Source organism: Hoplias malabaricus, chromosome 10 (genome assembly GCF_029633855.1).
Source record: "Hoplias malabaricus isolate fHopMal1 chromosome 10, fHopMal1.hap1, whole genome shotgun sequence".
NCBI classification, from domain to species: Eukaryota; Metazoa; Chordata; class Actinopteri; order Characiformes; family Erythrinidae; genus Hoplias; species Hoplias malabaricus.
The window spans coordinates 9,896,489-9,923,816 of NC_089809.1; the positions used below are offsets into that span (position 1 = coordinate 9,896,489).

Below are 27,328 nucleotides of genomic sequence, written 5' to 3' on the forward strand. Positions count from 1 at the left end.
CAGGAACAGTCCTAAAGTGGTTCATTTCATACCTGGAAAGCAGGAAATACTTTGTACAAAAGAAAATAATATTTCTGAGAACGTGCTAGTGACCTGTGATGTTACCCAGGGTTCTATTCTTGGTTCAATTCTATTTACTTCTATTTAATTTATACATGCTTCCTCTTGGCCAGATTCTACAAAACTATGGGCTGTCCTATCACAGCTATGCAGATGATACTAAGATTCAAGAGCGTAGGTTTGTATTTGACTTTGTTGGGTACCTAACATTAAATTAATGTTAAACTAATGACAAAGAAGTTGGCAGTTTGTTGTACAATTAATTTCCAAACCATGTTATTCATAGCTACAGATGATTTTAGCCTGCTGTATGCTGTGCCCCAAAGCCTAGCATTGCCATTAATGTTATGATGGACTCATTTACTTAGTGAACTTGACTTTAAATGACTTACACGTGTCTTTGAAAAATAGCTCCTTATGTGCACCTTCTTTTTTTTTTTGCTGCCCTCCTCACTCGCTTGTGTCACCCACATTGCACCTGAGTCTTGCACAGTAAGTCATATGACTTGGAAGTTTTCCTTCCAGTTTTGGTGCTGCTAATAATAGACCTAATAATCAAACTAGCTACAGAGTCTCACGTGACAGCAGGGAAAGACACAGCCAATCTCACTGGCCATATGTGTTACAGGGAGGAAGGACTAGGGTAGAGAACGTGATTTAACCTGTTCTGCACCTCTATAGTTTAATGAGACGTTGGCAGAACAAGTTTTTATTTTTATTTTTGGAGGGGATCAAATTATTGGTGGGGACAATTCAATAACCGCTGGATAATGGTGGGGACATGTCACCTCAGTCCATACTAATTCTTGCCTTTTCTTGCCCCTCGCCCTTGCTCAGATTTACTTGGCTCTGTCCCCAAATGACTCTGGTCCAGTTGGTTCATTGTGTAAGTGCATTGAACACATCACTAACTAACTGGATGGGACACTTTCTCCAAACTTTCTCCAGTTGAATAAAGAAAAAGCAGAGATGTTTCTATTTGGGGACAGCAATGAGAGACACAGATTGGCTGCATATCTGGACTCAAAAGCCCTCATATCTAAAGAACTGACTTGCAACCTTGGTGTACTAATGGACTCAGATCTCAGTTTTAGTGTCCTGTTAAAGCGGTTACTAGGTCAGCATTTTACCGTCGCAGGTAGTGCGTCATGCATCTCCAGGGACCTGGAGGTTGTGGGTTCGATTCCCACTCCGGGTGCCTGCCTGTGAGGAGTTTGGTGTGTTCTCCCTGTGTCTGTGTGGGTTTCCTCCGGGTGGTCCAGTTTCCTCCCACAGTCCAAAAACACATGCTGGTAGGTGGACTGGCAACTCGTGAGTGTTTGTGTTGCCCTGTGAAGGATTGACGCCCCCTCCAGGGTGTATTCCTGCCTTGTGCCCAATAATTCCAGGTAGGCTAATAATGAATTATGAGGAATATCAGTAAGATTAGAGATTTTCTGACTACTAATGTAGGACCAGCGTATTTATTAGATGTGCTACCAAGATATCTCAGATCTTTAGGCACTAGTCAGTTAGTCCTTCCTCAGGTGAAAACTAAACATGGAGAAGCAGCTTTTAGCTACTGTCGATCTTAAATGGAACCAGTTGACCGAGAACATTAGAAGAGCCCCGACTTGAGACACTTTTAAATCAAGATTTAAAACATTTCCGTTTGAGCAGCTTACAGCTCAGTTTAAAATACTCTTCACATTTTATTCTGCAATGGCACGTTAGTTTTTTTCTTTTATTGTATTTTAATAATGTTTTCTTTTACTCTTTTTATGTATTTTTATTGTGCTATTTTTTTAAAACATGTATATTATTGAGAAGATAAATCATTTTAAATTATTATATTCTTAGGTACCTAAGACTATTGCACAGTAGTGTATATTATGAAAATTTTTTTTAATGTTCCCATCACTACTGACATACAACCCGTTCATGTTCACTGCCCAAAACCCACCACAGAACTGCTGACAGGAATTGATTTTTGGAGGTAATACCATCTGACTTACTTTTGAGCTTTAGCATATTATATAACAACAAAATAATCCAAAAATGAGAAAATGTTGTATACACTTTAATTCGTCAAAGAAATTATTAATTTATTATCTTTGATGTACACTATGTAGGGAGTATGGCGAAAGTTTGGGACGCGACCCGAGCGCCTCTACTGACTAATACAGAGGAATAGAGCTCTGTATACAAACTTTACGCGGACAAATGGGTCAGGGAACCCTACTTATATCTCATTAATTTTAACGTCTAAACGAGGACTGCAAGTTTTGACAAAAAAAGAAAACAATTTAATCATCGCAGTTTATATTTGAGTTGCGTCCAATGTGGCGACTACTCTGTACTGTGACGACCCCTGCAAACCATGAATAGAAAAACTACAAATCCCAGCAAATTGTAGTGCGTTTCTTGCTAGCAGTGACGTCAAATCGTCTGGTCTGAGGATTGTTACGTACCGCTAGCAAAGATGCTTGAATGGATGTATCTAAACAGGTAGGCTATAAACACGAATATAGTGCTGTTTCGGCGAGTCTGCATCCTTAGAGTCATAAGTGCAGTGAATGCCCTTAACCTTGTGGATAGAGTGTGTTTCCGTAGTAAGGGAAGCGCAGCTAGCTCAGTCAACAATGGGCTAACAGTGCAGCAGGGCAGATCAGAAATAATCCAAGTCCAGGTTAGCAGTCTATGAGCTCTGTTTTCCTATGCTTTCAGGAATATATTTTCCAGCCGGATAATCAAATCTAATTCTGTAGATATTTCTCCATTCTGCCTTCCACAGCAAACCATTAATATGTATTAATATGTAAATTGGTAAGCAAAGAATAAATCAAACAGTTGAGTCGTGGATACATATATTTATATTCCAGGCATGTCCTTCGCATTTTCTTCTACATAGTTCCTATTTTATTCTTTGTAAAATTTTAGATATCACTTAAACCTTTTCCTATCTCGTTCGTAAGTTATCTGGCTTTTGCATAGTCATTTGTACATGTATTAAAACCACACCATGCTGAAAAGCATCTTACAGCCATGTGTAATTAGCCTCTAGAGTAAGATTTTAAAACCTGATATGAGTAATAATGATTTTGAAAGTGGTAGAGACTCATGAAACTCAAAACTAACAGTGTAGCTGCATTGGTGGGATTCTCCAGAGATTCTCACATAAAATTTACCTCAAACATAGCCATGTGTTTTTCATTCTCTCATTTTTCCTTAAGTAAATCCTGGAACCTCAGACTCAATAAATATACAAATACATATTTACCACTAAATTGACTAGCGATGAACTACATAATATGCCATTTTAACCACAGAGTATAGGTACCAACAAACAGCAACATAGGTCACTCACGCTGCAAGTACTTCGAAATTGAGCAATTCACAGGCATCTTAATTACTGAGAGAGGAAGAAATGCATAAAGGTTTTTATTAACTACAAAAACGGAGGGGGGATGATCCCTACATTAATTTTTACAGTCCATTTCAAACAAAACGGGACTTTTGCTTGACTTTGCTTGAAATAATTTTAATTTTAATTTTAAAGGTAAAACTGAATCTGCTGAATAGGACAAATCAGTATCAAACTGTATGTTTTATGAAGTACATTTTCAGATGCATTTTTACTAATGTTTGTAGGTGTTTAATGTAAGCATTAAATGTTAGAATTTATTTAGAAAAAATACAGTTGCTATCAGAGTAAGCTCATTAGTGTTGCTGTATTTACACAGCTTTTTTTCTTCTTTCATCCTTTATTATTTTACACATTAAAAGTGAACAGTGGAGTCCATTGCTATGAGGTTTAACTGATTGGAGATTCGTCCATTTTACACTCAGCCCATGTGTGTCAGAGTGTCACACATCTCACACAGGAAATTCTGATGTACACAGTAGAATTGCATTCTGGCTCTTGTGATAGAATGTTTACAAATGTAGTTTTTTTCTCCACATATTCTGTTCACAGGACAGGGGAATTATTTCTGTAAAAAGTAACTTTAGCTGTATTGCAAGGTGTCTGGAAAGATTTAGATAAAAAATCCATGACTGGGGTGGAGTGATTGGTATGGCTCTGTTACACCACTAATATATATAGTATTAGTATCAAGTTGTGAACTATGTCAAACCCATGAGGTTAGAATTTTAAATGTGATAAAATGGTTTAGTCTAGCCTAATTTTAGACCGAAAAAGCTTTAAACTTCTTTTTTAAACTTCCATTTAATTATTGGTTGTGTGTTTTTCAGGAGCTTTGGATTGTAAGATCTCATTTATCCATTCTTTTTTTTTTTATCTGGGAACATGGAACTCGCTGAAAAATCAGTCAGTGACCTACTTCTTGCTAAAGGAGATATGCCTTTAGGTTTAAACAATGGAATCACATCAGAAACAGCACATACACCTGGCCTTGGAGGACAGAAATTGGAATTACCCATCCCTTCAGAAGCCATAATAGAACCAATATCACCAGCAGAGGTGACACTAGAAGAAAGTGAACTTACTTTGACAGTACATGAGTCAGCTGAGGAAGAGACAGCTGGCATTGAGGATCCTAATGTCTCTCAAGTTCCGGTAGCTCTTTCTGATGTTCCATCATATCCATGTATATCCAATTCAGTATTGGACTCGAACCCCACAGAGCCCCCTAGTGTGGACATAGCCCACACAGACACAGGTAAAACACTTGTGGGTTCCGATGTCACCGGACCATTAGATCCAAATGCCCTGGATAAAGAGGCAACATTAAAAAATAGCTTGCCTAAAGTCTCAACACCTGACTCCTCGACTCTCCAAGATGTGCAATCTGAAGTCAATAAGGATACGAGAAAAAGGATTCCTCCAAAGAAGGACAGAATGAACCCACTTAAAATGGACATGTCCAAGCCCACTGTGGTTCCCATCACTTGTAAGTTTCCTTTCCATCAAAAGTTTTCATGTTTGCAGAGGTATGGACCTGTAATTCAAAACTGATTTTTCTAGTGTCTAAATTCCTGATTCACTTGTGAATCCCGTTACTACATTATATTTAAACATGAAATATATTTGCAAATTTGGAGCAGCTTCTGAGCCCAAGATCACCACATTCAGCATCAGATGTAGACTAGTGAGGCTGTGGAGTGGTGACCACCTTTCTCCATTCTCTGGAGTGACTGACTTGCATCCAGTACATAGGACGTGTTGGAGTGGCTTTTATGCTCCAGTATTTATTATCAAGCTTCAGTACCTCATTTCAATAATTCTCTCATGGTCTTACTGTGCATGCACACCACATGTGATAAACTTGTTCAGTGTCACCTGTGCAGCAGACTATGTGTTGCTGGTGGGCGTGTCAAAGCAAACCACGTTTATAAGAAACAAAATTCAATATAAAAGCTTAGAGTTATTTATTCACAAAATGGTCACCCTTCCCAAAATGATCAAACCTGACATGATTTTTATATCATTTGTGTACACGTAATTATCAACATACAGATTAAAACTTAAACTTCTTCTCAACAAATATATATATATATATATATATATATATATATATATAATTCCCCCCCCCCCCACATCTCCCATTAAATCAACCTACAGTACTACTTTGGTACAAACTGCTCGAGCCTCTCGGTTGGCCTCAGTGTTTAGGTTCTCCTCCATGTTGATTGCTTGTGGCAGAATCACAAAAGGGACAGTACATGAACACACATTGGGGATGTAACAGAATAAAAAAAAAACGTACAAAATTGATATATTAAGATATATTACATTGTCGATTAGAAGTTCTGAATGTTGATTTCGACCTACAGTAACTAACAATTATTTTTGGCTAACTCAAATGTCCAAATTTTACTTAAACAGTAAAATTGTTGTAGATATAGACACTGTAGTTATAAAACTGTAAACTTTAAACACTTCCGGAATAAGTAATTATGAGTCTCTCCTTTGTATTGAGTAAGGGACAAATTTTCAGTAGAAACAAAAGTCAGTGAAGCAGTTATGAGGGAAAATAAGGGCCTATTTTTTGGTTTGATTGACCAAATCACTGCTAATTTGCATAGAGTGCATGCATGAGTGGAGCTGAACTTTATCACATTGCTTATGTTTGCTGAGTCTCACTGAAAAAGACTGACTATTGGTCTCCGTGTTGCTTTGTTGATTTTGGTGTGCACACAGTTAAAGGCACCAATGTCTAATTCTAAATGATAAGGAATGTTATGTAAAATGAATTATGATGTTATGGTGCATTACAGTGAAATGATAGAGAAAAAAATAGTAAATGTACAATTTGCACTTTTTAGATTGATGTGTAACATCCAGGAATGTTGAAAGAAAATGCATTATGAAGGTATGTTCTGGCTTTTAATCCTTTTACAGCATCTCAGATGTCCCAGCAATGTCACAAGTGCCACATCATATTCAGTGACAACAAGAGCATGGAGCGCCACCTCAAAATGAACCACCCCAGTGAGTATGAGCAGTGCATGCTTGGGGACTCTTTCTTTGCCTGCTACGTGTGCGACCAACACTTCACCTGCTCCACTGAGCTCATGGCGCATCAACGCACCCACACAGAGAAGCAGCCTTTCAAGTGCCTCATCTGTGGAGAAGCCTTCAGTCGATCAACCGAGCTCTCAATCCATAAGAAAGTCCATTTCAACAAGCATGGATACACTTGTTCAGACTGTGGCAAACCCTGCAAAACGCTCACCTTGCTGAAATACCACCAGCGAATTCACACCGGTGAAAGGCCATTTGTTTGCATACACAAAGAATGCGGCAAGAGGTTCAGCATGCCCACAGCTCTTCACAAACATCTAGAAGTACATGAGAAACAAACAAGTAAACAAACAAGTAAAGAGGTCACACCCAAGAAGAAGAGGAAAAAGGGTAAGTATGGATAGAACAAATGATCAGTTTTACTTTGAAAGATTCTTAAACTTTTTCTTTAATTGAACAGTTTATACCTGCACTTTACAGTAAATAAATAAATAAAAACAGCAAAAAAAAAACCCGGACACTTGATAAAGTATGATACTTGGGCACTCCCTTTCTTGAAGTCTTTGCTGAAAATACGAGAATTGTATTATTAAAACCTGGAAGTATTGAAAAAGTGGCTTGAAAGAATAATTATGAATGATAATAAGCAGAAATGCTTGAGCCATTGAAATTGTAATAAATTGACAGTACCTTCCAACAGACTAGATACAGTCATGACCATCCCTATTTATTAATCTAATTATTGTCTTTTGAAATGCATAACTAACTGAATAAAGCGATTTAGATTTGAGTTATATGTAAAGCCTGCTGGAAAAAAGATCCCCAGCAAGAAGATTTGATATTTCTTAAATGACAAAAGAACAGGTCATGAAGTGCACTGATTGTTTTTTGAGTTTCTACATTATTTTGTGGTATTTGAAAATCAATTTATATTATAATTATTAAAAATTTTGCCTCTATACATTTTTTTCTTTAAATGATTCCTTAATCCTTAAACTAGCTTCAGTCATAGTGATTATTATGAGGTTATTGTAATTTCCAAATAATTAATGCTTGCCAACTTTTACTCTTGCAGGTCGAACCACAAAATTTGTCTGCTCACATTGTAAAGAAGCCTTCCTGACAGATCTATCACTGTTCAATCATATTAAGAATAAGCACTCTCAATGTAAAACTATTACTCCCTCAAATAGCACTATGGCAATTCAAGAAATGAAAGGAAATCTGCTTATTCCAAATCATCATGCAATTTTACAGTCACCAGTCCTACGCATGGAAACAATTGGACCAGCTGCAGGACAAATAGGCCCACTTGGAGCTGAACAAATTAAAAAACAAATAGAGAAATTGGGGAATGTCCAGAAAGTAAATCAGCTGGTAATATTAAGAGTTGACCAGATACCAGTTGACCAGGCACAGGCCACAGGAATGCAACCACCCCATCGTGTCATGCAGCACTTGCACTTTAATTTTACAGAACCAACAGATCAACCAGTTGTAGTTCAGCAGACAAAGGACCAATCAGTGCATAAAGTACCCGTGCCAACTAGAACTGATCAAGCTACATGCAAAGATTCATTAGATGTTGGGGTGGCTGTTGAACAAGAAGCCCCTCTGGTTCAGGAAGAGACAATGATAATTTCACCAGTGAATCCACAGGAACAGATGGCAGTTATTGAATCTGATATGGCAGAACATTTAAATGAGGTTCAGCTTGAATTAGTGACAGAAAATAATGAAAAGACCATTTCAAACCTTCAGTTGAATGCAAGTCATGAAGAGAGCCATTCAATAGAAGAACAGAGTGCCCATGCTGCTCCCGATGTCAACATTGTAGAAACAGGGGATGCTACTGCTATGATTTCCACAAATGATTTTGAAAGCAGGCAATCTCAAATATTTGCTGAGGAACATGTTACAGGAACAACAAGCATCCTGGTAGCAGAGGAGAAAATAACCAATGACGAATTCCTTGGGAAAAATCTTAATGAGGCAGAATCATTATTAGAATCAGAGCTACAAACTAAGCTGATAGATACTGTTAAATCGGATAACAGTCAAGACCTCGAAGGACAGTTAGAAGAGGGTGTGAAGAAAAATCCCTTGTCAGAGGAAGCAATATCTCAGGTTTTTCAGACTTCTTTCAATAATACACATCATGATCAAGAAAGCTCCTGTTTGGAAGAGGTCCCCAGCAGTCAATCAGTCACCGAAACAAGTACAATCGTAACTGAAGAACAGAATCTAGCAGTTGTCAAGGATGTCCTCCACATTATAAAGAAGATGCCATTAAAAAAGAAAAGATCTAAGAAGCAAGTAAGTCTTAAATCACAGGATCTTGAATCTCTTGACAATGTGGCAAAATCCTCTTCACAGATAACACCAACAACTAAAACTAATTCTCCATCAAAGACTGTACCAAAAAATAGAGAAAAAACAAAGAATAAAAAACTTGTACAATTTCAACCTAAAGAAAAGAAGAATAAATGTTCAAAGCAGAAAATATTACAAATCTCTAAAAATAGCCTACTAAAAGATCAACAAAACACTGAAATTAAACTTAATTCAACACAAACTGAAAATGTACCACAGTTAAAACAGAAAAAACAAAAAACAAAAAAAGGAAAGACCATTGACGATTCATCAGGGGTCATCAATGACCTTCATGGACCTAGTGATCCAAAAGTAACAAACATGGCTGAACACTCACCTCGAGGGAAACCTCAGAAGAGGAAATTTGAAAAAGATATAGTCAAAAAAAGGAAGTCTGAGGACTTGCAGCAAGAGGAAGCACCTTTGCCGAAGAAAAAAAAGCAAAGCAAGACACTAGAGAAAGTGGTTGAAAGGAAAGCAAAGTTTAAAAATGACACAAAGAATAAACTGAGTAAAGAGATCCACAAGATAGCCAGACAAGGAGAGAAGGAGCAAAAAGCTGTTTCTCAGGACTCAAGGCAAGATCCAATAAAGCAACAAGCCTTGCTTTTACTGAAAGGTCACAAGCAGCCACAGCTAAAAGTGCACAAGTTAGATGCCAAGGCCACAGGATTAGAACAAACTCTAAAAACTAAGTGTCAAAGCAAGGAAATTCATGACCAAGAGACTGCAGTAGTGAAGGTAAAGGGAGGGTCAAAAAATAAAGCACTGAAAACATCAAACCAAAAGAAAAAGAAAACAAGTACAGCAAAAAAGGAAAAAAAAGGGAATCAGAAGGATTTCTCGGATTTCCAAAAGGACAAACTTCTCAGTTCTCCAGTCTCAAACATAAAGCCAAAACTTCCTCGAAAGCGTAAAACTCAGACCAAAATTGATCAGGAGATTGCACTCAGCCCTCCGTTTTCTCGACTCTCAATTGGATGTCATGATTGTGGAAAGATGTTCTCAGAGGTATCTGCTTTGCAGGAGCACATGGCTTCTGTGCACTCTGAAAATGGACTATATCAACCTAATGTGGTGACCTGTGATGTTTCTAATGGTCTACAGGGGAACCCCAGGTCCAATGAGGCAATACTTGGTAACGCAGCTAACTCAAACAACTTTGAAATACAAGTGTCTTCAGATTGGGATGTGGAGACTGAGATGAGAGAGGTGCATACTCTTTCATTCCCAGCCCTCAATGCTTCTCCTTCTTTCCCAGTAACATCAACATTTGTTGAAGCAGAGGGCAAAATTGTGAACAGAGCTGATCAAGGTGCTTACCCTGGACATGGAGAAACACTTGGTGAAAATTCCACAGAAACAGGTCAGCCTTTTACCGACGCGTCTTCCAAAGAACCTGACATAAGCCACATTCAAACAAATGACAAGACGTCTACAGAAGGAGGGGCAATATCAGGGGAGTCAGTTCTTCCGAGTTCAGTTACTGATCCTCAGGAAAGCATTGACATTAAAGTGGAATTGCCTTTGGATGTGAATTTAGTCATGGTTGAGGATCATGAAGGAGATGACCATATGCCTTCGCAGATGAATACTTTTCAAGAGTCATCTGGTCAGCAGGATGTTGATTCAAGCCACATTGAACTGAATAATAATGCTACTCCATCTCAGAGCAAGCTGCCTGTAGAAAACAGTGATCCAACATCACCTCTGAATTCCCACTCAACCGAACAATCAGAGATTAAGCAGGAAGCAGAGGAGACACTCATTAACAAAGAAAACCATATAAAAACCTCTGTGCCAAAAACTAGGAAAGGGCGAGGTGGAAAAGGTCGTGGAAAGAAACAGCTTGGAAAGAGAAATGCTACTGTAAATAGAGGTTTGAACGTGACAGAGACCGATAAAGATGACTGTCAAGTTGTCTTCCAGCTTTATTCGCTCACAGATGACTGTGAGGAAAAGAATGGAGAAAGGGAAGTAAGCAGTGGCCCTACAATTCATGGCCAGTCAGCTATTGAGGAATCCTCTGACGATCGGGTAGTTTTTGAGTTACAACCTGTTGCCACCAGGGTTGTAGGGGTCATGAAAGCAGAAGATACTACACAGATTCGGAAGTCTGGACAAGTCAAAAATGGCATTTCCTCTGGAGTCATCCTACAAAATTGCCTGACTTCTCAGGACAGGATCAGGGGAATGGTAAGAATGAAAAAGAGCTTCATGATATAAATTTCCAACCGTGTTAGGAGAAACATCCTCTGTCTTTGCTAGTGGTGTCAATTAATTTAAAAATTTGAATGAGTTTATCTTATTTTGTGATTAATCATGATTATTCACAAGTTAAAATGCTAGGATTTCCCTTTTACACATTTATAGAGTGGTATGCATGACAACCTGTTTAGAGGAAAATGTTTTAGATTATTATAAAATTTCAGAGTAGTTTTTGGTAGTTGATTAGATAAAAGTTTCAGCAAGAGTTAACTTCAAACATAAAGCAAGGACACGATCTTTAATTGAGAAAATTGGGTGTGCAGCTCAGAGCTCAGACATTTCCATATTCCAGCTTCAAGAACTTTATAAGAGAAATATTTGGATTAAGTCAGGCAGGAGAAAAAAAAAGTTCTCACAGCAGCTGTGTGTTTGTGTGTGTGGGTGGGTGTGTGTGTGTGTGAGAGAGAGAAAGAGAGATTTTTATGAGATTTAATACATATTTCTGCATAAAAATTATTCACTCTACATTCTGAACTCAACAGGAGCAAAGCTGTGTTTACATTGGCGAATAAAACCAAGAATACTTCATTATGAGTGGTAAAATGAGTGAATTATGGAAGAAAGTCATGGTCATATTTGGTAACATGTTAAACATGTTCAAATTTCCAAATTAATCACAGGCATTAACACGCTAACATTCACTTCAATAGTCTTTGCTAAAGAGAATACCATTGGTTTTCATCAGTACTGGCTGATAATATCACCCATCCAACCTATCAGTCTAAAACCTGTTTGAGTTCCTTTTTGACATACTAGCTTCACACCTAAAAACAGATGACAAACTACACAGTCAAAGGTAACTGGTCAGATCAGTTTATGTCAACTACTACAGTTTACAAAGTACCGTATTTTCCTCACTATAAGGCGCACCTAAAAAACTCAAATTATCTCAAAAGCCGACAGTGCGCCTTATAATCCGGTGCGCCTTATATATGGACCAATATATAATATATATAATATAATATAATATAATATATTGAGCCACAACAGGTCTCGCAACTACGGTAAGCAGCCGCCTACTTCATTTTCTTCTGCGCGCGGTGCATGCTGGATATTTACCGGTATATATATTTCATTTCCATTTGTTTTTTATGTAAAGACCCCAAAATGGCTCCTATTAAGAGACACGCATATGACGCAGAGTTTAAACTCAAGGCGATCAGTCACGCAGAAGAACACGGGAATAGAGCAGCAGCAAGAGAATTTAACATTAACGAATCAATGGTGCGAAAGTGGAGGAAGCAACAAGATGACCTACGCCAAGTAAAGAAGACTAAACAGAGTTTCCGAGGGAATAAAGCGAGATGGCTAAATTTGGAGGACAAACTCGAACAGTGGGTTGTTGAACAGAGAGCAGCAGGTATAAGTGTCAGTACAATCACTATTCGAATTAATGCAACCGCGCTAGCAAGCGAACTTGGCATTAATGACTTTAAAGGCGGTCCTTCTTGGTGCTTTCGGTTTATGAAAAGACGTAATCTCTCCATCCGCACACGAACAACTGTTTCACAGCAACTTCCAAAAGACTACCAAGAAAAGCTGGCCACTTTTCGCGCATATTGCAACAACAAGATTACTGAAAAAAAAATCCGGCCAGAGCACATCATCAACATGGACGAAGTTCCACTCACCTTTGATATTCCCGTGAACCGCACTGTAGATAAAAAGGGAGCCCGTACGGTAAATGTTCGAACCACAGGGAATGAGAAGTCATCCTTCACTGTAGTAATAAAAATATTTTAAAAATTGTTGCACAATTTTCATAAATATTTTGCTGTGCAAGATCATAAATAAATTCATCAATGTTGGAATAAATCATATTATTAATCATAGAATTTACACATAATTTGTCCTTGCTATGGATTAAAAGGTTAATATATGAAATAATTCACATTTTTTGGAATTTTAATTGCATTTAATTTTCTACATTATATACAGGTTGAAGGACTAACTAGTACTGGCACATCTACCGATGTAAAAATGGAAGCTAGTACTTCAATTCCAGCATCCCATGATGTCCACCCCAGGGATTTGTTGCAAGGAGTTCATGTGTTTCTGGTAAAGGCAGAGGATCATGAACCCCATGTTTTACAGGAAAATCGAAACTTGCAAACTCATCAAGCTGCAATCCTTGGTAAGGATTTATACTTTTGTCTGTTTGGATTAAGGCATGTAGAAATCAGGAGCTGGCATGTACAGCATCAGGAGATTCAAATTTCTTTTAATATAACCCCATGGATTGTCTTTTCACTGATATTTATTTATACCAATGTGTGCTCTGTTTCAGTCCCCTTGTAATTTTTTTATGGAATCACCTTAATGTATTTCATTCCTACTTTATAATACTAGGAATTAGAGACAGACTGATATGAAAATACACACATCTATTTTTAGGAAGTTAAAATGCAGATCTTCTGAACATAAACAAATAAGAGCAAAGTTTAAGAGCTTCTGAGTGTAAACAAATGAGAGAACTGCCACTCCTCACCAACTGTATACATTATTTAAAACATCTTTTAAAAACAATGAATAAGAGGACAAGCCTGCAATTGAGGACTAAATATATGTATCGTTTTCTAGTTTGGTCCTGACCAAGTATAAAATTGCACTTAAAAGTTAAGAATTAAACATATTTGAAACATACTGTGCAAATGTATTGCTGAATACCACAGTTATAGCCGTACTGCATCCTGAATATGGTGTTATTTCAGTATTAAGCATGTGGAGTATTTGTGCTTGATTATATTTTGTTAACGTTTAAAATACAAGATATGCCAAAGATACAAAAGTGAACTCTCCCTTTAACAAGTTTAAAACCTTCCTAGCCTAGTATTTTTCCACCTCATTTAAAAAAATGTACAATAGAAAGAAAAATTAAATTATCTTCATATTTATGCTTCAGTCCAACATTTACTGAGCGCTGCAAAGTTCATAAAACAACATCTGTTTTACTATATAGCGAAACATAAGCTACCTTATATTGCATATTCATGAATTCAAACTGAGCAGCACCTTAAAACAACATTCAGCAACAGCATAAAGGAAGAACAGACAAAAAATGGGCATAAGTACTCAATAAATCAACTTTTCATATGTACCTATTACTTTTACCAGGGTACATGATTACATGAAATTGTATTTTAATCTGTCCGAGAACAAAATTAGAACAATATTTTCTACATTCCTGAAGGCCAGACTACTGTTTCTGGTCAGTCAGAAACAGAAATACAGAAAATGTTCAACTACCAAAATTGTGGAAGCTTGTGAAGGAAAGAAAACTTAATTGTTGCAAGAAGAGCTGCAATTGTGAATATGGCATTCAGCTGGGGACTGAGAAAAGTGTAGTTTAATTTGAGCAGTATTGTACAAGGGGAATAAAGATGAACAATAGAAGTGAAATGGGCATCTTGTAAGAGTGTTTAGACTAGGATTCCAGAATACATAACACTGTCTGCCCAGTTAGCCAACAGGCTTCTGGGCATGTATGGATGTGGCAGCATAGAAATTTGAGATTAATGGGGCAAACATTTGGAAGCACTGATTACTATCATAGAAAACACAACAAACAGTTACTGGACTGTCCATCAACAATAAATGCCTTTTTTCATGATATGCCTTGCATCTTGTCTATTCCATAGATGGGATTCCCTCTGAACCCTCTGCAGTGCCTCAGTCTGCTGGCAAGCAGTGTATTTTCTACCCTGTTAAGCAGGAAGAAGGAGAGATTCCGCTAGAACCTCCTCTTAACGGGCAAGGGGAACCAGAAAATAGGACAGAAACATTAGTACCAGGTATGACTTCTGCATTTTCCACAATTTTGAGATGAACCTGGTGCACTGGGCAAAGTGATTTGACATTTAAACATTTTGGCAATTCAATAGGAGCTGAATCCAGATTAGAGGAATGCGAGGAAATCAGGATGGATTGCACACAAATGGAAATGGATCATTCTTTGTACTCCAGTGCAGAAGAGGGTAAATAACAGTAGTAGAGCCCATTTTAAGGTAAAAGCCCTAATCTTTGAAACCAAAGCTTATATTTACTTTGCCGTGTGGGAATACTCCCCTGTCTTATAGATGATGCTGATATGGAGCAGCAAAGCACCCAAGGCTTTCTGGAATTCCTCTCTCAGAGTTCAGACACAGAGGACACTGATAACTTCCAGTCTGAGCCAGAGGCTGAAACCCACATTATGTCCTGTTACCATGGTATCTGTACCAACAAAACAATACAACAACATGAAGTGTCCAGGTATGATGAGCGCAATGCAGTTTTGATGCTATAAACAAACATGGAACTTCTTCCATAATTGTTGCTTTATCTAATTGTTATTTTTCATCTTTTTTTTTTCCATAGAAAATCAGGTTGCTGTCAAAGAGAGCACCAAAAGCAAGTCAGAAAGTGTTGTAAGCCCATTGACTACTTCATTCAGTATTTTAGCTGGGATACATGGAAAGACATTGCAACCTGTACACAGCAAGTGAGGAAAATGTCAAACCCTGTTACTGAAAAAGAGGTTGCCCAGTTTGTAGGAATCCACATTGCAATGGGTTCCCTCAAGGTGAGTTAAACTTTTGCGGTATAATAAAGTATTGTAAATATGTTTATTTTAATGTTGCTTTCTACAAAGTCTCACTGCTCAACAGGCATTGAAGTCCCATGCATTTAGAGTTCTTTTTTAAATTAAAGAAAGGAGTTAAGTCTGCACTACACTAACTCTAGCCCGACCGATAGGTAGATAGACAGATAGATTCACTTTATTGATCTGTGAAGGGCCATACATTCAATGTGAGTTTTAATTATAAAATCTTTATTCAGTAATATAATTCCATAATTATCAGTACAGTGATTTAGAAGAATGCTAAATTACTTTGTGTGCTGTGAGAAACCTGACCAATAACAAACATAGGATTAATTGAATCAAGGCATGTGATCTAACAAAACATAAATATCTTGGTAAAAATAAATGCAGGCTGGTTTTTAACCTTGAGCATGGTACCAAGTATAGGTACCATAATCGGTGTACAAACATCACAATCATTATGTATTTGTATAATCGCAATATAGTATTGGGTTAATATTATTTAGTTTACTCCTTTTTAAAACATTTGTTGTCTTTATATATGGAAAGCATTTACTGCATCTTTCTTTCTTTCTCCTAGTTTCCAAGTATGAAGCTGTACTGGGAGGACTGCACACGAGTGCCACTGATTGCTGATGCAATGTCAGCTTCTAGATTCTCTGAACTCTCTCATAACCTGAGATTGGTGAGTCCACCTGGAGATCTGAGACATGATAAGGGCACAGATCCGTTGGACACTGTTTTGCCCTCTCACTTGTCCCAGGAAGCACAGAATGGGAAAGAATTTTCAAGATCAAAGCCTGATCCTTTGTGGAAGGTCCAGTCAATGGTGAACCGAGTTCAGGAAGGGTGTCGAGCACTCAAAAGACATGGAAACAATGGAGTTGATCAGTACCCACTTCCATTTCAGAGGCACCCAACACACTCACTACATCACACAGTCATGATAAATGTTAATGGATTAATTATGGACTTCAACGTGCGTATAAATGACTTTAACAGAGAGAAGGTGGTTGAAAAAATGGTTTCTCGGGAAAAAGGCGATAATCAAGGTATGATCTTCCTTTGCAAGCCAGAGCTGTCCACTCCTTCAATGGTGGAGCATCTCCTCGAAGCAGGAGTACGCAGTGCAGGCAAGGTTGGGGGTGCAAGAGGTCAAGTAGGTGATGAGTTTATGACTCCTGATGGGAAGCTGAAGTTGTTCCGATGCCACCATGGCTTCATCCTCTCTGCGGTAACGAAGGAAAAGTCCCGTTCCACATCCCTCGTCAGTGGCTTTGAGCGAGCGATCAAGGCTGCAAACCTGAACAGGGACTTGAGGAGCCTTTATCGCACACCATGCACAAATCCATCACCCAGTGCCTGGCCACTGTCTGTACTTTGGGATCTGACTGATCTGGCTTTAGTTAACTCCTGGTTACAGTACAAACAGGACCATAGCCAGATTCCAGAGGTGCTGTCACTAATGGCTTTTCGTTTGGAAATTTCTAAAGCTTTAATCTTACCCAGGAATACCGATGCTCAAGAATCCTCAGGCCCATATCCCCCAGCTTCAAACCAGCCTGGACAAAATACAAGCACAGGCCCTTCTGATGACTTTGAGACCCCTTTGCCTGATGCAACCACACGGTATGATGGCTTGGGTCACTGGCCAGAGCAGCTGGGCAAAGGTGAAGAAGCCCGGTGTAGATTTGGAGGGTGTGAGCGCACTTCTCGAGTACGCTGTCTTAAATGTTGTGTGTTTCTTTGCATTTCTCGCAATCACAACTGCTTCCTAAAGTTTCACAGTCAGGGGGCTGCATGAACTGTATTAACATACTGTGATGATATGTTCTTTTAAACTTCATTGTATATGTGTAAATGAATTAATTTATTGCTTAGCATAGAAGGGCTCCTTTCTCCTTCTTTGGTCATTACTTTTTTTGTTCCTCTTATCTGCTTATGTCCACAATATGTGCAGAATTGTGGAAGATTCATAGTTGTCGTTTTACATTATTGTTTCTCGTAAACAGATGTTATGCCAGTATTTATAGTTGCAATTAGTTTTAATTATAAATTGTTAGAATGTCTTTTGTAATTGCTTAGTAATTGGAATGGAACTTTTTTTTTTTTAATTATTCATTTTTATTTATTTGAAGGTTGTTGTAGTACTTCTGTGAACTCAGAAGTGAAATTATTAAACATGTGGTGTTATGTAGGGTACCAAGCAAACATACTTACTGTTCACAACTAAATATATCATAAAATCTTATTTTATAAACAGTATGTAGTGTCCAAAAAATGTTCCAAAAACATTCCTTAGTATTGGAAATGTTTATCTGATGATGGGGGCAGTTTTGGTGGTTTTTTGTTGCTTTTTAAATAGTTTTTTCCCCCTTCACATTTCCCTTGTGCATTTAATATACTTTGAACATTTTTATATTATTTTATATGCTTGGAAATCTCATGTAACTTGTCTAATTTTAACTCAAAGTACATAAATAAAGGAATTTCTCTGGCTTTTGCACTGTAATGAGCATGAAAATGTTATTTAAAAAAAAATGACACCACAGAACACTTGGTCTATTCGTGTTAATATACCACAGTACAAAACCTTTTTGCTTAGCTGTTTGTTTTTAGTTCTTGGGCAGAACTCCTAATACAATAGACTTGTTTCTATAACCATTTTCAATTTTTCTGTACATAATTAAACAAGAATTTAAATGTCTTTTGGAGTAATTGCAAACCTATGCAGTACTAGTGAGCAATATTATTCAATATATATTCAATGTTATGCTTGAAATCCTTTTATAGTTAATAAGCAATAATACACTCAAGGTTAATGCTATAACATAAGATATTGTTACTGGTGTGGTGCATTTGTAGGCACAAGGCATGCTCCAGTACACCAGTGCCAACACCTCTCATTATAGCAATAGTAAAACATTTCCTTTATTGCCATTTATTATTAGGGTTTAAAATAAAGTGAACAGGAAAAAACACAACATTTGTTTCTTTTATCAAAATTCCACAAGGTAAGTTCAGTTCTATTAGTTCTATTAACCTCCTGCTGCCTTGTAAGAGCTGGTGTTGTTGCAACATTGGCACTCTTAGAACATCTTTGATAACATTCCAGGGTTTGAACTTATTCTGCTATGTTTTAAAATTTTGTGACATACTTAGTGACAAAGGTTTTTAATTTGAAGCCCAAGTAAGCTTAAATAAAACAACAAAACAAAAAATAATAATAATAATAATAAAACTTTAATAGATAGTGCTGGAAAGTATCCACTAGTTTGAATAATTCTATATTTGAAGAAATTCTAAATTTAGAAACACTTCGATATTATTCACATTGTGCCAGTTTCCTAAACCCAGATTAAACACAAATAAGACTTAAAAAAAACTATTAGTTGTTTTTGTACCTATCAGCCTGTTCTTTCTGCACAAATATGCAGATTTCAGGTGAATATGGCTATAAAGGTTTGGTGTAATAAAAATTTAATTAGCGCCTACTAAAAGTGATTCTTAGTAAGTGGTTCATATGCAAACAACATTTTTAATGATTTGAAATGAGATATACTCATTACTCCATTGTCTATATCCAATTCAGGGTCAAGGTGGATCCGGAACCTACAGGAACAGACCCTGGAGGGGGCACCAGTTTTTCACAGGGTGACATACAGAGGGACACATTTGAGTAGCCAATCCACCTATCAACATGTGTTTTTGGACCATAGGAGGAAACCCATGCAGACACAGGACACCACAGCAGGCTACTCACAGACAGTCACCTGAAGCAGGACTCGAACCCATAACCTCTGGAGTTTTGAGACATTGACACTACCTGTGACGCTACAGCCACTGTACCACCAGAAAAGAGACAATTACTTTGCAAGTTTCTCTAAAATAGAAAACCTAATATCAAACCAAATGTTTATAACTTGTTTCATTCATTATGGAGAATTCTAAACAAAATGTGTTGACATAATCAAAACTCAGCTGTAGTTTAAAGAAGGTTTTGTGATAATATATAGTAAGAAATCTGTACTCTTTTTATCATGGCTGCCCCCTTTTGGGGAACCCACCCTATGGAGCATTGGTTCATTCAGGGAACTTTGGCTCATCTCTTAAGGACTGACCTTTACAAAATATAATTAACAAAAATAAATCACTTTACTAAATAATGTGTAATCCTTCGTGGTTGTAAAATGGGCATTGCTTCTTTAACCTCATCCAGTGAGAGAGGCACTTCATCCAGCCACAGGCTCACAATCAGGTTTACGACCCTCTAGCGCCCTCTTTACATTCATTTTTGTGAGACTACAGCTGCTGCTGTTTTCCCTCCACAAAAGTGTATCGTTAGCTATATCAGGTAAGGAATTTGCATGCTCATATATATATATTTATATATGTTCTTCGTTTTAAATGGGTGAATCTGCACATCATTTTAACACGAACGGTTTACTCTCTGATCCGATGATAGTCAACGGTAATGTTAAGTTTAAGCTCGAGGTTATTACCAGGCTAACGTTATTTAGCAGCTCAGCTAAAGCTAATGGGGACTGGTTGGTTTTGGCAAGAATAAACAAGCTGGCTTTAGCTGTTTTAATACCAGCGTCACTTTAACAAGTCATTTGCTTTTACATTTGTTTTAAGAGGGCAAGGGACAAATGAGAAGTTAGTAATTTTTGCTCGTCTGCTTCTCTTTCGAATGTTCCATTCCACCTTAAATGGTACAGCAGTTAAATTTACCAACTCGAAGTTACTTTCTTTTCCGAATGTTCAAGTCCTCCTTAAATGCTGCTGCAGATACATTTATGACGCTTAAGGTGGTCTCGTACTGGAACTTAAATAATCGACCTTAAATAATGAAGCCGATACATTGCATATCTTGGTTCAGCTTTCTAGTCAATTTTTCTCTCCCCATTAGAGTGCAGCACTCAAACGTTATAGTCATGAAGCTAATTTTTTTTTCTCTCATTCGCTGCATTTTTATTCGAATGTTCCACATTTAATTGAAGCTGCATACACAAAGCTGAAGCTAACTTTTTCCAAATTCTATTCCACCTTAATTTGAACCAAACGCGCCACAAGGTAACGGCTGCGTAAATGTAAGGTGGAATGGAAGTTCGAATAAAGAAGCTAACACGAATGGTGAATTCGTTACATTTACGAAGCATAGGTTCTAATTCAATTTTCCGTTCCACCTTAAACAGTACAGTAGTCAGTTGGGCCCCCAGTTTACTTAGCTTACTGCTATCGTCAACTGGCCTAAAATTAGGCATTTATTTAATTTCAAGCATGATTTCCATAGCTGCATTAATTTATCTATACAATTTTTAATACAAGTGTTTGTCTTTTTGTTACTGGCTTCGTTAGCCGTCTGGTGTGTTTTTTTTTTTTTATTATTTATTATTTTTTGGTGTGTGTTTTGTTTTGTTTTTTGAACATGAACTGCGGCTTTTCTCCGCTGCAATATTTAAACGAATCGGACTCATTACATTATTAATACTAGTGAGACAGCTTCAAACTAGTATTAACACGAATTTAAGGCACATTTAGTGGATGTTTATTTTGGTTTCTCTTCACACACAAATTGAACTGGATTATGGAATAGTCCAAATTGGCCAACTGTTGCCTGTGTCTTTTTTTTTTCTCCGAATCTGTAGTTTTAGTAGAATTTCCCGCGCTTCACAATGGACTCTGATTTACTGAAGATAGAGGAAATAGTGATGGGAGGTGGAGAGAGTGCTGCTTCTGCTGAAGAGAACACTGTTAAAGAGGAGCAGCCCTTTACCACCATCATTATCCAGGACCCTCCACCACAACCTGTCATTCAGTCATGTAAGAAATATTCACTCATGTAAGAAATATTCACTATTGGAGGGGCATCCAATATTTCATACAAACTTTATTTACCAAGAGTGTATCTTCTCTTTACTGAAGCAACAGCCTCTAATCTTTTGGTAGAATCTTAGAATGAATGTTGGAAAATGTTCGGATTGTCTTTGATGGCCACAATAACGTAAGTGAGAATACATAGTAATGTTGGATTATTAGTTTTGGATCACAAATAATATTCGATCTGATCCCAAATTGGGGTGGTGTATCATTACTGGGACTGCAGGTGTGTGAGAGGGCTTTATACAACTCTAATTGAGAATAGTGAAAATTTATTTTAATCTTTGAAAAATATAAAGATTTATACCAAAATATAAGTTTATGTCCCAGTTATTTTCTATATATCTCCCACATTGTGTGTTTGTACTGTCAGAATTTATTGTAAAATGGACTGAGGCCATGTTTGATTCATGAAGACAGCTTATTTTCTCAATGATTCTAAACTAAACTACATATAGAACTGTATTTGAGTGAATGAGCCAAGAAACATTTCCAAAGTTTTTTAAGAATTTGCACCTAATTAAGCATAACAGCTGTGCACTACTCAGCATTAGTTTTGTGTGCCTATCCTGCTATATTTCTATCTGTTTATATTTTCATTACGTTAAGTTTATTCTCTTTCTGATTACACAGACCAGCATGAGAGCCTTCAGTGTTTCCAGTGTTTTATCACCTTCTGTAATTCCAAAGCCAAGGAAAGGCATATGAAGAAGAGTCATCGTGAGGAGTACAAACAGCAGCTGCAGCAGGTTCATGTTCGAGTTTGATATTTTATTGTAGTGAGGATTCCATTGCAGAACAGTATTGATCAGTAGCTGGACAAACAGTATTTAAGTTGAATCTAAAGTACACAAACATAAACTCCTCTTCTACATACTACAGAGACTGCAGAAAGCAGCAAATTCATGGCGAGAGATTTCCTTAGACTTTATATGAATGTTGAATTTTGGAAAAATATAGATGTCTTCAAAAAAGTAGTATAGAGAAATAGTGTTTGAATCACAAATGTGTGTTATTGTGTAATTACAGAGCGACACACACCAATGCAGAAGTATAAATGCTCACAATAACATATGGCTCTTGCGTAGCCTATTGTGTAGGCTCTGCATTGAGTTAACCAAGAAGTATCAGCTTTTAAATGCATTTTTGTAATACAAATGTTGAGCAACAGTGTCTTGACTTTGTGCAGATGTGTGTCAAAGTTTTGTGTAAGGTGGATCTCAAATTGTTGAGGTTGATTTGTTTTAATGTTGGAATTTAAACTAAGGTTGTTTTTTGCTTAGTGGTTTAATTTTCTTTAACTGCAATGGAAAATATGTTTACACTTTCTTTATTTTATTTCCCAAAGTGTGACACACTCTTCACCTGCTATGTGTGTGACCGCACCTTCCCATCCTCTGAGGAATTAACAAGGCATCAGTCCACGCATAACAAGGAGGACAAGCCCTTTAAATGTGCACATTGCAAAGAAAGCTTTCGAACATTCTCTGAGGTAAGTAAAATGAATTATGTTTTTACAATTATGATTGTTTATAATATATTGGATCAAAGTTGCTGTTTATATCAGTGTGCAGTATTTTTCAAAACATTTACCAACCAGTCAGAACATTAGAACGACAGCCATGTTTCTAAATTCACTGTTCCTTTTTTTGGCCATATATGTGAACTTTGTTGTCCTAAAATTACACCATGGTTCATCTGTTATTCTCCATATTTTGTTAGTCCCCTTTAACTCTCTAGTTCAGTGGTCAGGAACCCCACAGGACTACCACAGAACAACATCACTACAGTGATGCTAACATGATGTTGGGTAGTCAGTGTTTGTTGTGGTGATATGTGTGGATCAGATACAGAAGTGCTGCTGGAGTTTTTAAACACGACTTTGTTGCTACTGCACTGAGAATAGTCCAACAAAGCGTATCCAGCCAACAGCGTTCTGTGGGCAGCAGCCTGTGACCATTGATGAATGATTAGTGTATTTTATGTAGTGTATTTTAAAGTTCCTAAAAATGAGTTGCTCTCTCTGACTCCCTGACACCACAAAGCTGACAACATTTTAAGAAAGGGTGCTAACAAAGTATGGAAGTAAACAGATTTAGAACTACAAAATGCAATTGGATGGTTAGTGGAGCTGAATAAATTTATTAGAAAATGGTCATTCAAAGTTATGGCTGAGCTTTGTGTGTGGATATGTACAGCAACATTAATTGCTGAAATTTTAATTCTGGTTATGATATTAATTCTTTACACCACAGTGCATTGCATTTGGGGCTTCAGTAGGGTTAGACTTTGCTTTCTTTGCACATCTGTGAGATTGGGGCACCCATAAATCTGTTGCTGGTGTACTTGCTGTCTTTCCCTGACCCAGTTTGGACAGTGGATATTGGAAACACACCACAAGAGTCGTATGTTTGTTATTTTGGCAATGTTAAAATGAATGAATATGAGCACAACAACGTGAATATTGAATATTCATTACCCATTTAGTCTCTGCGAACATCTATGGTCTACAAACGTGTTTGCAATTGTGGAATTTGTAATGATTGGTATACAGATACTAGAAAAGTAAATCAATATTTTGTCATTTAAAACTGGTACAATACCCTATATAATTAGTACAGGTATTTTAGGAGGAGTATTTTAAAATAAGAGCGGTATTTTTGAGTGCCACAGGGGGCAGTGTGTGCCCATAGCGCTTTGTCGGTGAATCACCGACAGCACAACTCAGAATATAGGGACTGACCATGAGCTACAGTGGCTTCTTTTCTGAACTCCTGAACTGAGATCAATAATTGTTCGAGGCATTCAGCTTTATTCAACCATTAAACTCGTCTTATGAGTGTATGACACTGGGCCGAAGGCACGATTGTTTTAGGTTTTTGCCATGGTGTCGTTTCAATAGCATTATTGAGCTATTTAAGCATGTATCATATCGAAAGTCATAATTTTGACATTGTGACAACATTACTTGGTAGTTAATTGGACAGTTAACATAACTATTTTATAGGCATGGCATTTGGTGGCCAAAGATTACAAAATCTATTACTGAAATCTACATCTTAAGATCTCTGGTCTATCTCTGGTCCAAATTAATTGTGAACTTTTTTTTTTGGTTTTGTTTTACTGCCCCTAGTTGACAACACACCGACGGCAGGTATGTCCTGAGCGTCAGTTTGCATGCAAAGATTGCAACGAGACGTTCCGTAGCCCAGCACTTCTGCGCACCCACCGTTTGGCCCAACATCCTGTACGTCAGGAGACAGAAGATGCAGATGATCCTTCCAAGACGCACAGATGCGGCAAATGTGGCAGGGGCTTTGAGGAGGAAGCCGAGCTCCTGCAGCACCAGGAAAACCATGCAGGCAATCAGCACTGCAATGGCAGTGCTAAGAAGCGTGGGAGACCTCCCAAAGTTGAAACTGCAGTGGCCCCAGAGAAGAAGCAGAAGAGGAATAAGAAGGAAGAGCTTGAGACATTGGAGGAGCCTGGGGTGAGCAACCATTCTGAGGAGATCTCAACATCACCAGCTGAGGTTGGAGCAGACCCAAAGGCCAAGACTGGGGCCAAGCGAGGGAGACCACCAAAATCCACGCAAGAGCCCAAGTCTGAGGAGGACAAACCAGAAAACAAGAAAACAAAGGCCACTCTTGCACCCGCTCGCGAGATCCCCTGCAACGAATGTGACCTCACTTTTCCAGCGCTAGTGCAGCTGAGGGCCCACAAGAAAGAGATGCACACTGTGCGGAAACCTCATCCCTGCAATGAGTGTGAGGAGAGCTTCAACCGTCCTGAGCAGCTGGAGGCTCATGTGGCCCGAGCTCACACAGCTGGCCGATACGCCTGTCCCACGTGCGGCAAGAGCTTCGGTCGAGAGAGCAACCTCAAGGCTCACCAACAGACCCATGGCCAAGAGGAAGAGAAGCCAGCTGGTCGTGGAAAAAGATAATTCAGCATGGAAAAAGAATTTAGGGTTTGAATTTTTTCCAATGGGGCTTAATGGAACACAAAAAATGGGGGAAAATTTGGGTTTGGCAGATAGAAACATGCCTCAGAATAATTGGGTGAGAATTTTTTTTTTTTTTTTTTGTTTTTTTTTTTCAGCACTATTAGGGTTTTATGCAGAAACGGGAAGCCCCAAAATCTCATTCCCTCTAATGAGGATTCTTAATTTCATCTTGTCTATAGCTGTGGCATAGTATATATTACAGGCCACAGTTGAAATGTATAGGATAATCAAACCAATGGATCGCACACATTCTCTAAGGAGAATTTGAAAAAAGAAAGCTCACCTACAGTAAAACAAAACTTTATATTGGCTTTTATTTGAATATTTTAATGTCTTTTTTTATGAATATAATTGAACTCTTGTTTTTACATTATTTTTAGAAGTGTGTTTGAGTGTGTGTGTGATGCCAGGTGGTAAAGTACCTGAATAGAAGTAGTGTTTTTCTGATGACAAGCATCAACCAGATTGATTAGAAAATGTTTTAATTTTCTGTAGTACCACAAGGTGTTACTTCAAAGTGTCTTTTTTACCCACTACTAATTCTGACCTGTATAATAAGAATTTGAATGATTGACACCCAGGCTTGATTTGTTTGTATATGGTTCCTAATTATGATTTGATCATGGAAAAACGAAAATTAAAAGATGTTGCCATGTAGATGCTTACTTAACAATACTTTTCTATCAATATGTTTGGTTAACATTTCTGAAGGCTCAGTATGAAATGATAAAAATGCTGTGTAAATTGATTGAATTGTACTTGATTGTATTGCTATGATAATTTGAATGATTTAAAAAATAACAACTAGGATCTAGGTGTTGTATTAAAAACATTTATTTGGTATAAAACCTAGACCCCCTCAGGCCACTGCTTTTTGCAGCAACCTTGATGCCTTTCAATTTATCATAGCAGTAAAAAAAAAATAAAAACAATAATAATTTAAGTTAGCTTTTGTAATTAATATTTTTTCTTCCGTGCCACCAAGCCAAGAGAATGTTCTAGATTAATTGTTGCTCAATCAGCAATTCTGATCATTCGGATAACTGTCGTTTAGTTTAATACCTGTGCCCTTTTCAATTTTGTCTTTACATCAGTCCACAGATCCTAAGACAAGGAAAAACTTTACTGTGTCTTTGTTTCTCCAATGTAATTTGTTTCATGTTGGCTAAACTGTTTGAAAATTAAAGGAACCCCTTAAAAGAACATTAAGGGGCTGATACAGAATGAGTGCATGATCAAATATTTTATTTGTAAAGTATTTCTGCATGATACAGTTTCTGCAAAGACAACTTAGCTGCCATCCCTACTTTCATCCTCCCAGACAGGTAGACACGTTTATTTTGTGGTTAAACATCTTAAAATGGAGTCCAAGCTTCTGTTAAGGCTAACCCGATAAGCAGCTACAGGCAATGAATAAATGAACTACATTCAGCTACAAAACACTATATGGTTCTGAACCACATACGCAGCTCCCATTCTTCTCAGTTCTGCTGCTGCACAATCCATAGTTGGAGGCTTTATACTAACCTTGTGACAGGCAAAGCCAGCCAAATGAGATGTAAAATGATGGAAGTTTCCTTAAAACATTAATTTAAATTAGCAGTTTACTTAATAGGAAATCAAGGCTGCAGTACAGATTACAGAAATGTGTATATATAAAAATCCCAGAAACATCTTGAGTGGACTCACG

General features: G+C 37.5%; 2 protein-coding genes across 4 annotated transcripts; both read left to right on the forward strand.

Annotated features, from left to right (window-relative positions):
• The first annotated feature begins 2,477 nt into the window (after window positions 1-2,477).
• LOC136708598 (uncharacterized) lies at window positions 2,478-18,242 on the forward strand. The gene is made up of 10 exons (XM_066683243.1): window positions 2,478-2,547; window positions 4,294-4,952; window positions 6,404-6,916; window positions 7,602-11,095; window positions 13,106-13,301; window positions 14,806-14,958; window positions 15,049-15,141; window positions 15,244-15,418; window positions 15,524-15,728; window positions 16,330-18,242. The coding sequence occupies exons 2-10, from the start codon at window positions 4,349-4,351 to the stop codon at window positions 17,551-17,553; spliced, it is 6,657 nt and encodes a 2,218-aa protein (XP_066539340.1). The 5' UTR covers window positions 2,478-2,547; window positions 4,294-4,348; the 3' UTR covers window positions 17,554-18,242.
• A 1,731-nt stretch (window positions 18,243-19,973) lies between these two features.
• LOC136708639 (zinc finger protein 567-like) lies at window positions 19,974-26,827 on the forward strand. Of its 3 annotated transcripts, none has more exons than XM_066683315.1 (5): window positions 19,974-20,103; window positions 21,401-21,575; window positions 22,266-22,381; window positions 22,981-23,124; window positions 24,766-26,827. In XM_066683315.1, the coding sequence occupies exons 2-5, from the start codon at window positions 21,428-21,430 to the stop codon at window positions 25,576-25,578; spliced, it is 1,221 nt and encodes a 406-aa protein (XP_066539412.1). In that variant the 5' UTR covers window positions 19,974-20,103; window positions 21,401-21,427; the 3' UTR covers window positions 25,579-26,827. The 3 variants fall into 3 exon arrangements, with proteins under 3 accessions (XP_066539412.1, XP_066539414.1, XP_066539413.1); XM_066683317.1 differs by lacking the exon at window positions 19,974-20,103 and adding an exon at window positions 20,199-20,220; XM_066683316.1 differs by lacking the exon at window positions 19,974-20,103 and adding an exon at window positions 20,443-20,464.
• Window positions 26,828-27,328: the final 501 nt, after the last annotated feature.

What these genes read in the sequence shown, in the direction of transcription:
- LOC136708639 (XM_066683315.1), top strand. Translation starts at nt 21,428, where the DNA reads ATGGACTCTGATTTACTGAAGATAGAGGAAATAGTGATGGGAGGTGGA. An exon ending in ACAACCTGTCATTCAGTCAT is followed by an intron (nt 21,576 to 22,265) that starts GTAAGAAATATT and finishes CTGATTACACAG; the next exon opens with ACCAGCATGAGAGCCTTCAG. An exon ending in ACAAACAGCAGCTGCAGCAG is followed by an intron (nt 22,382 to 22,980) that starts GTTCATGTTCGA and finishes TATTTCCCAAAG; the next exon opens with TGTGACACACTCTTCACCTG.
- LOC136708598 (XM_066683243.1), top strand. Translation starts at nt 4,349, where the DNA reads ATGGAACTCGCTGAAAAATCAGTCAGTGACCTACTTCTTGCTAAAGGA. An exon ending in CAAGAAGAAGAGGAAAAAGG is followed by an intron (nt 6,917 to 7,601) that starts GTAAGTATGGAT and finishes TTACTCTTGCAG; the next exon opens with GTCGAACCACAAAATTTGTC. An exon ending in TTGCAATGGGTTCCCTCAAG is followed by an intron (nt 15,729 to 16,329) that starts GTGAGTTAAACT and finishes TCTTTCTCCTAG; the next exon opens with TTTCCAAGTATGAAGCTGTA.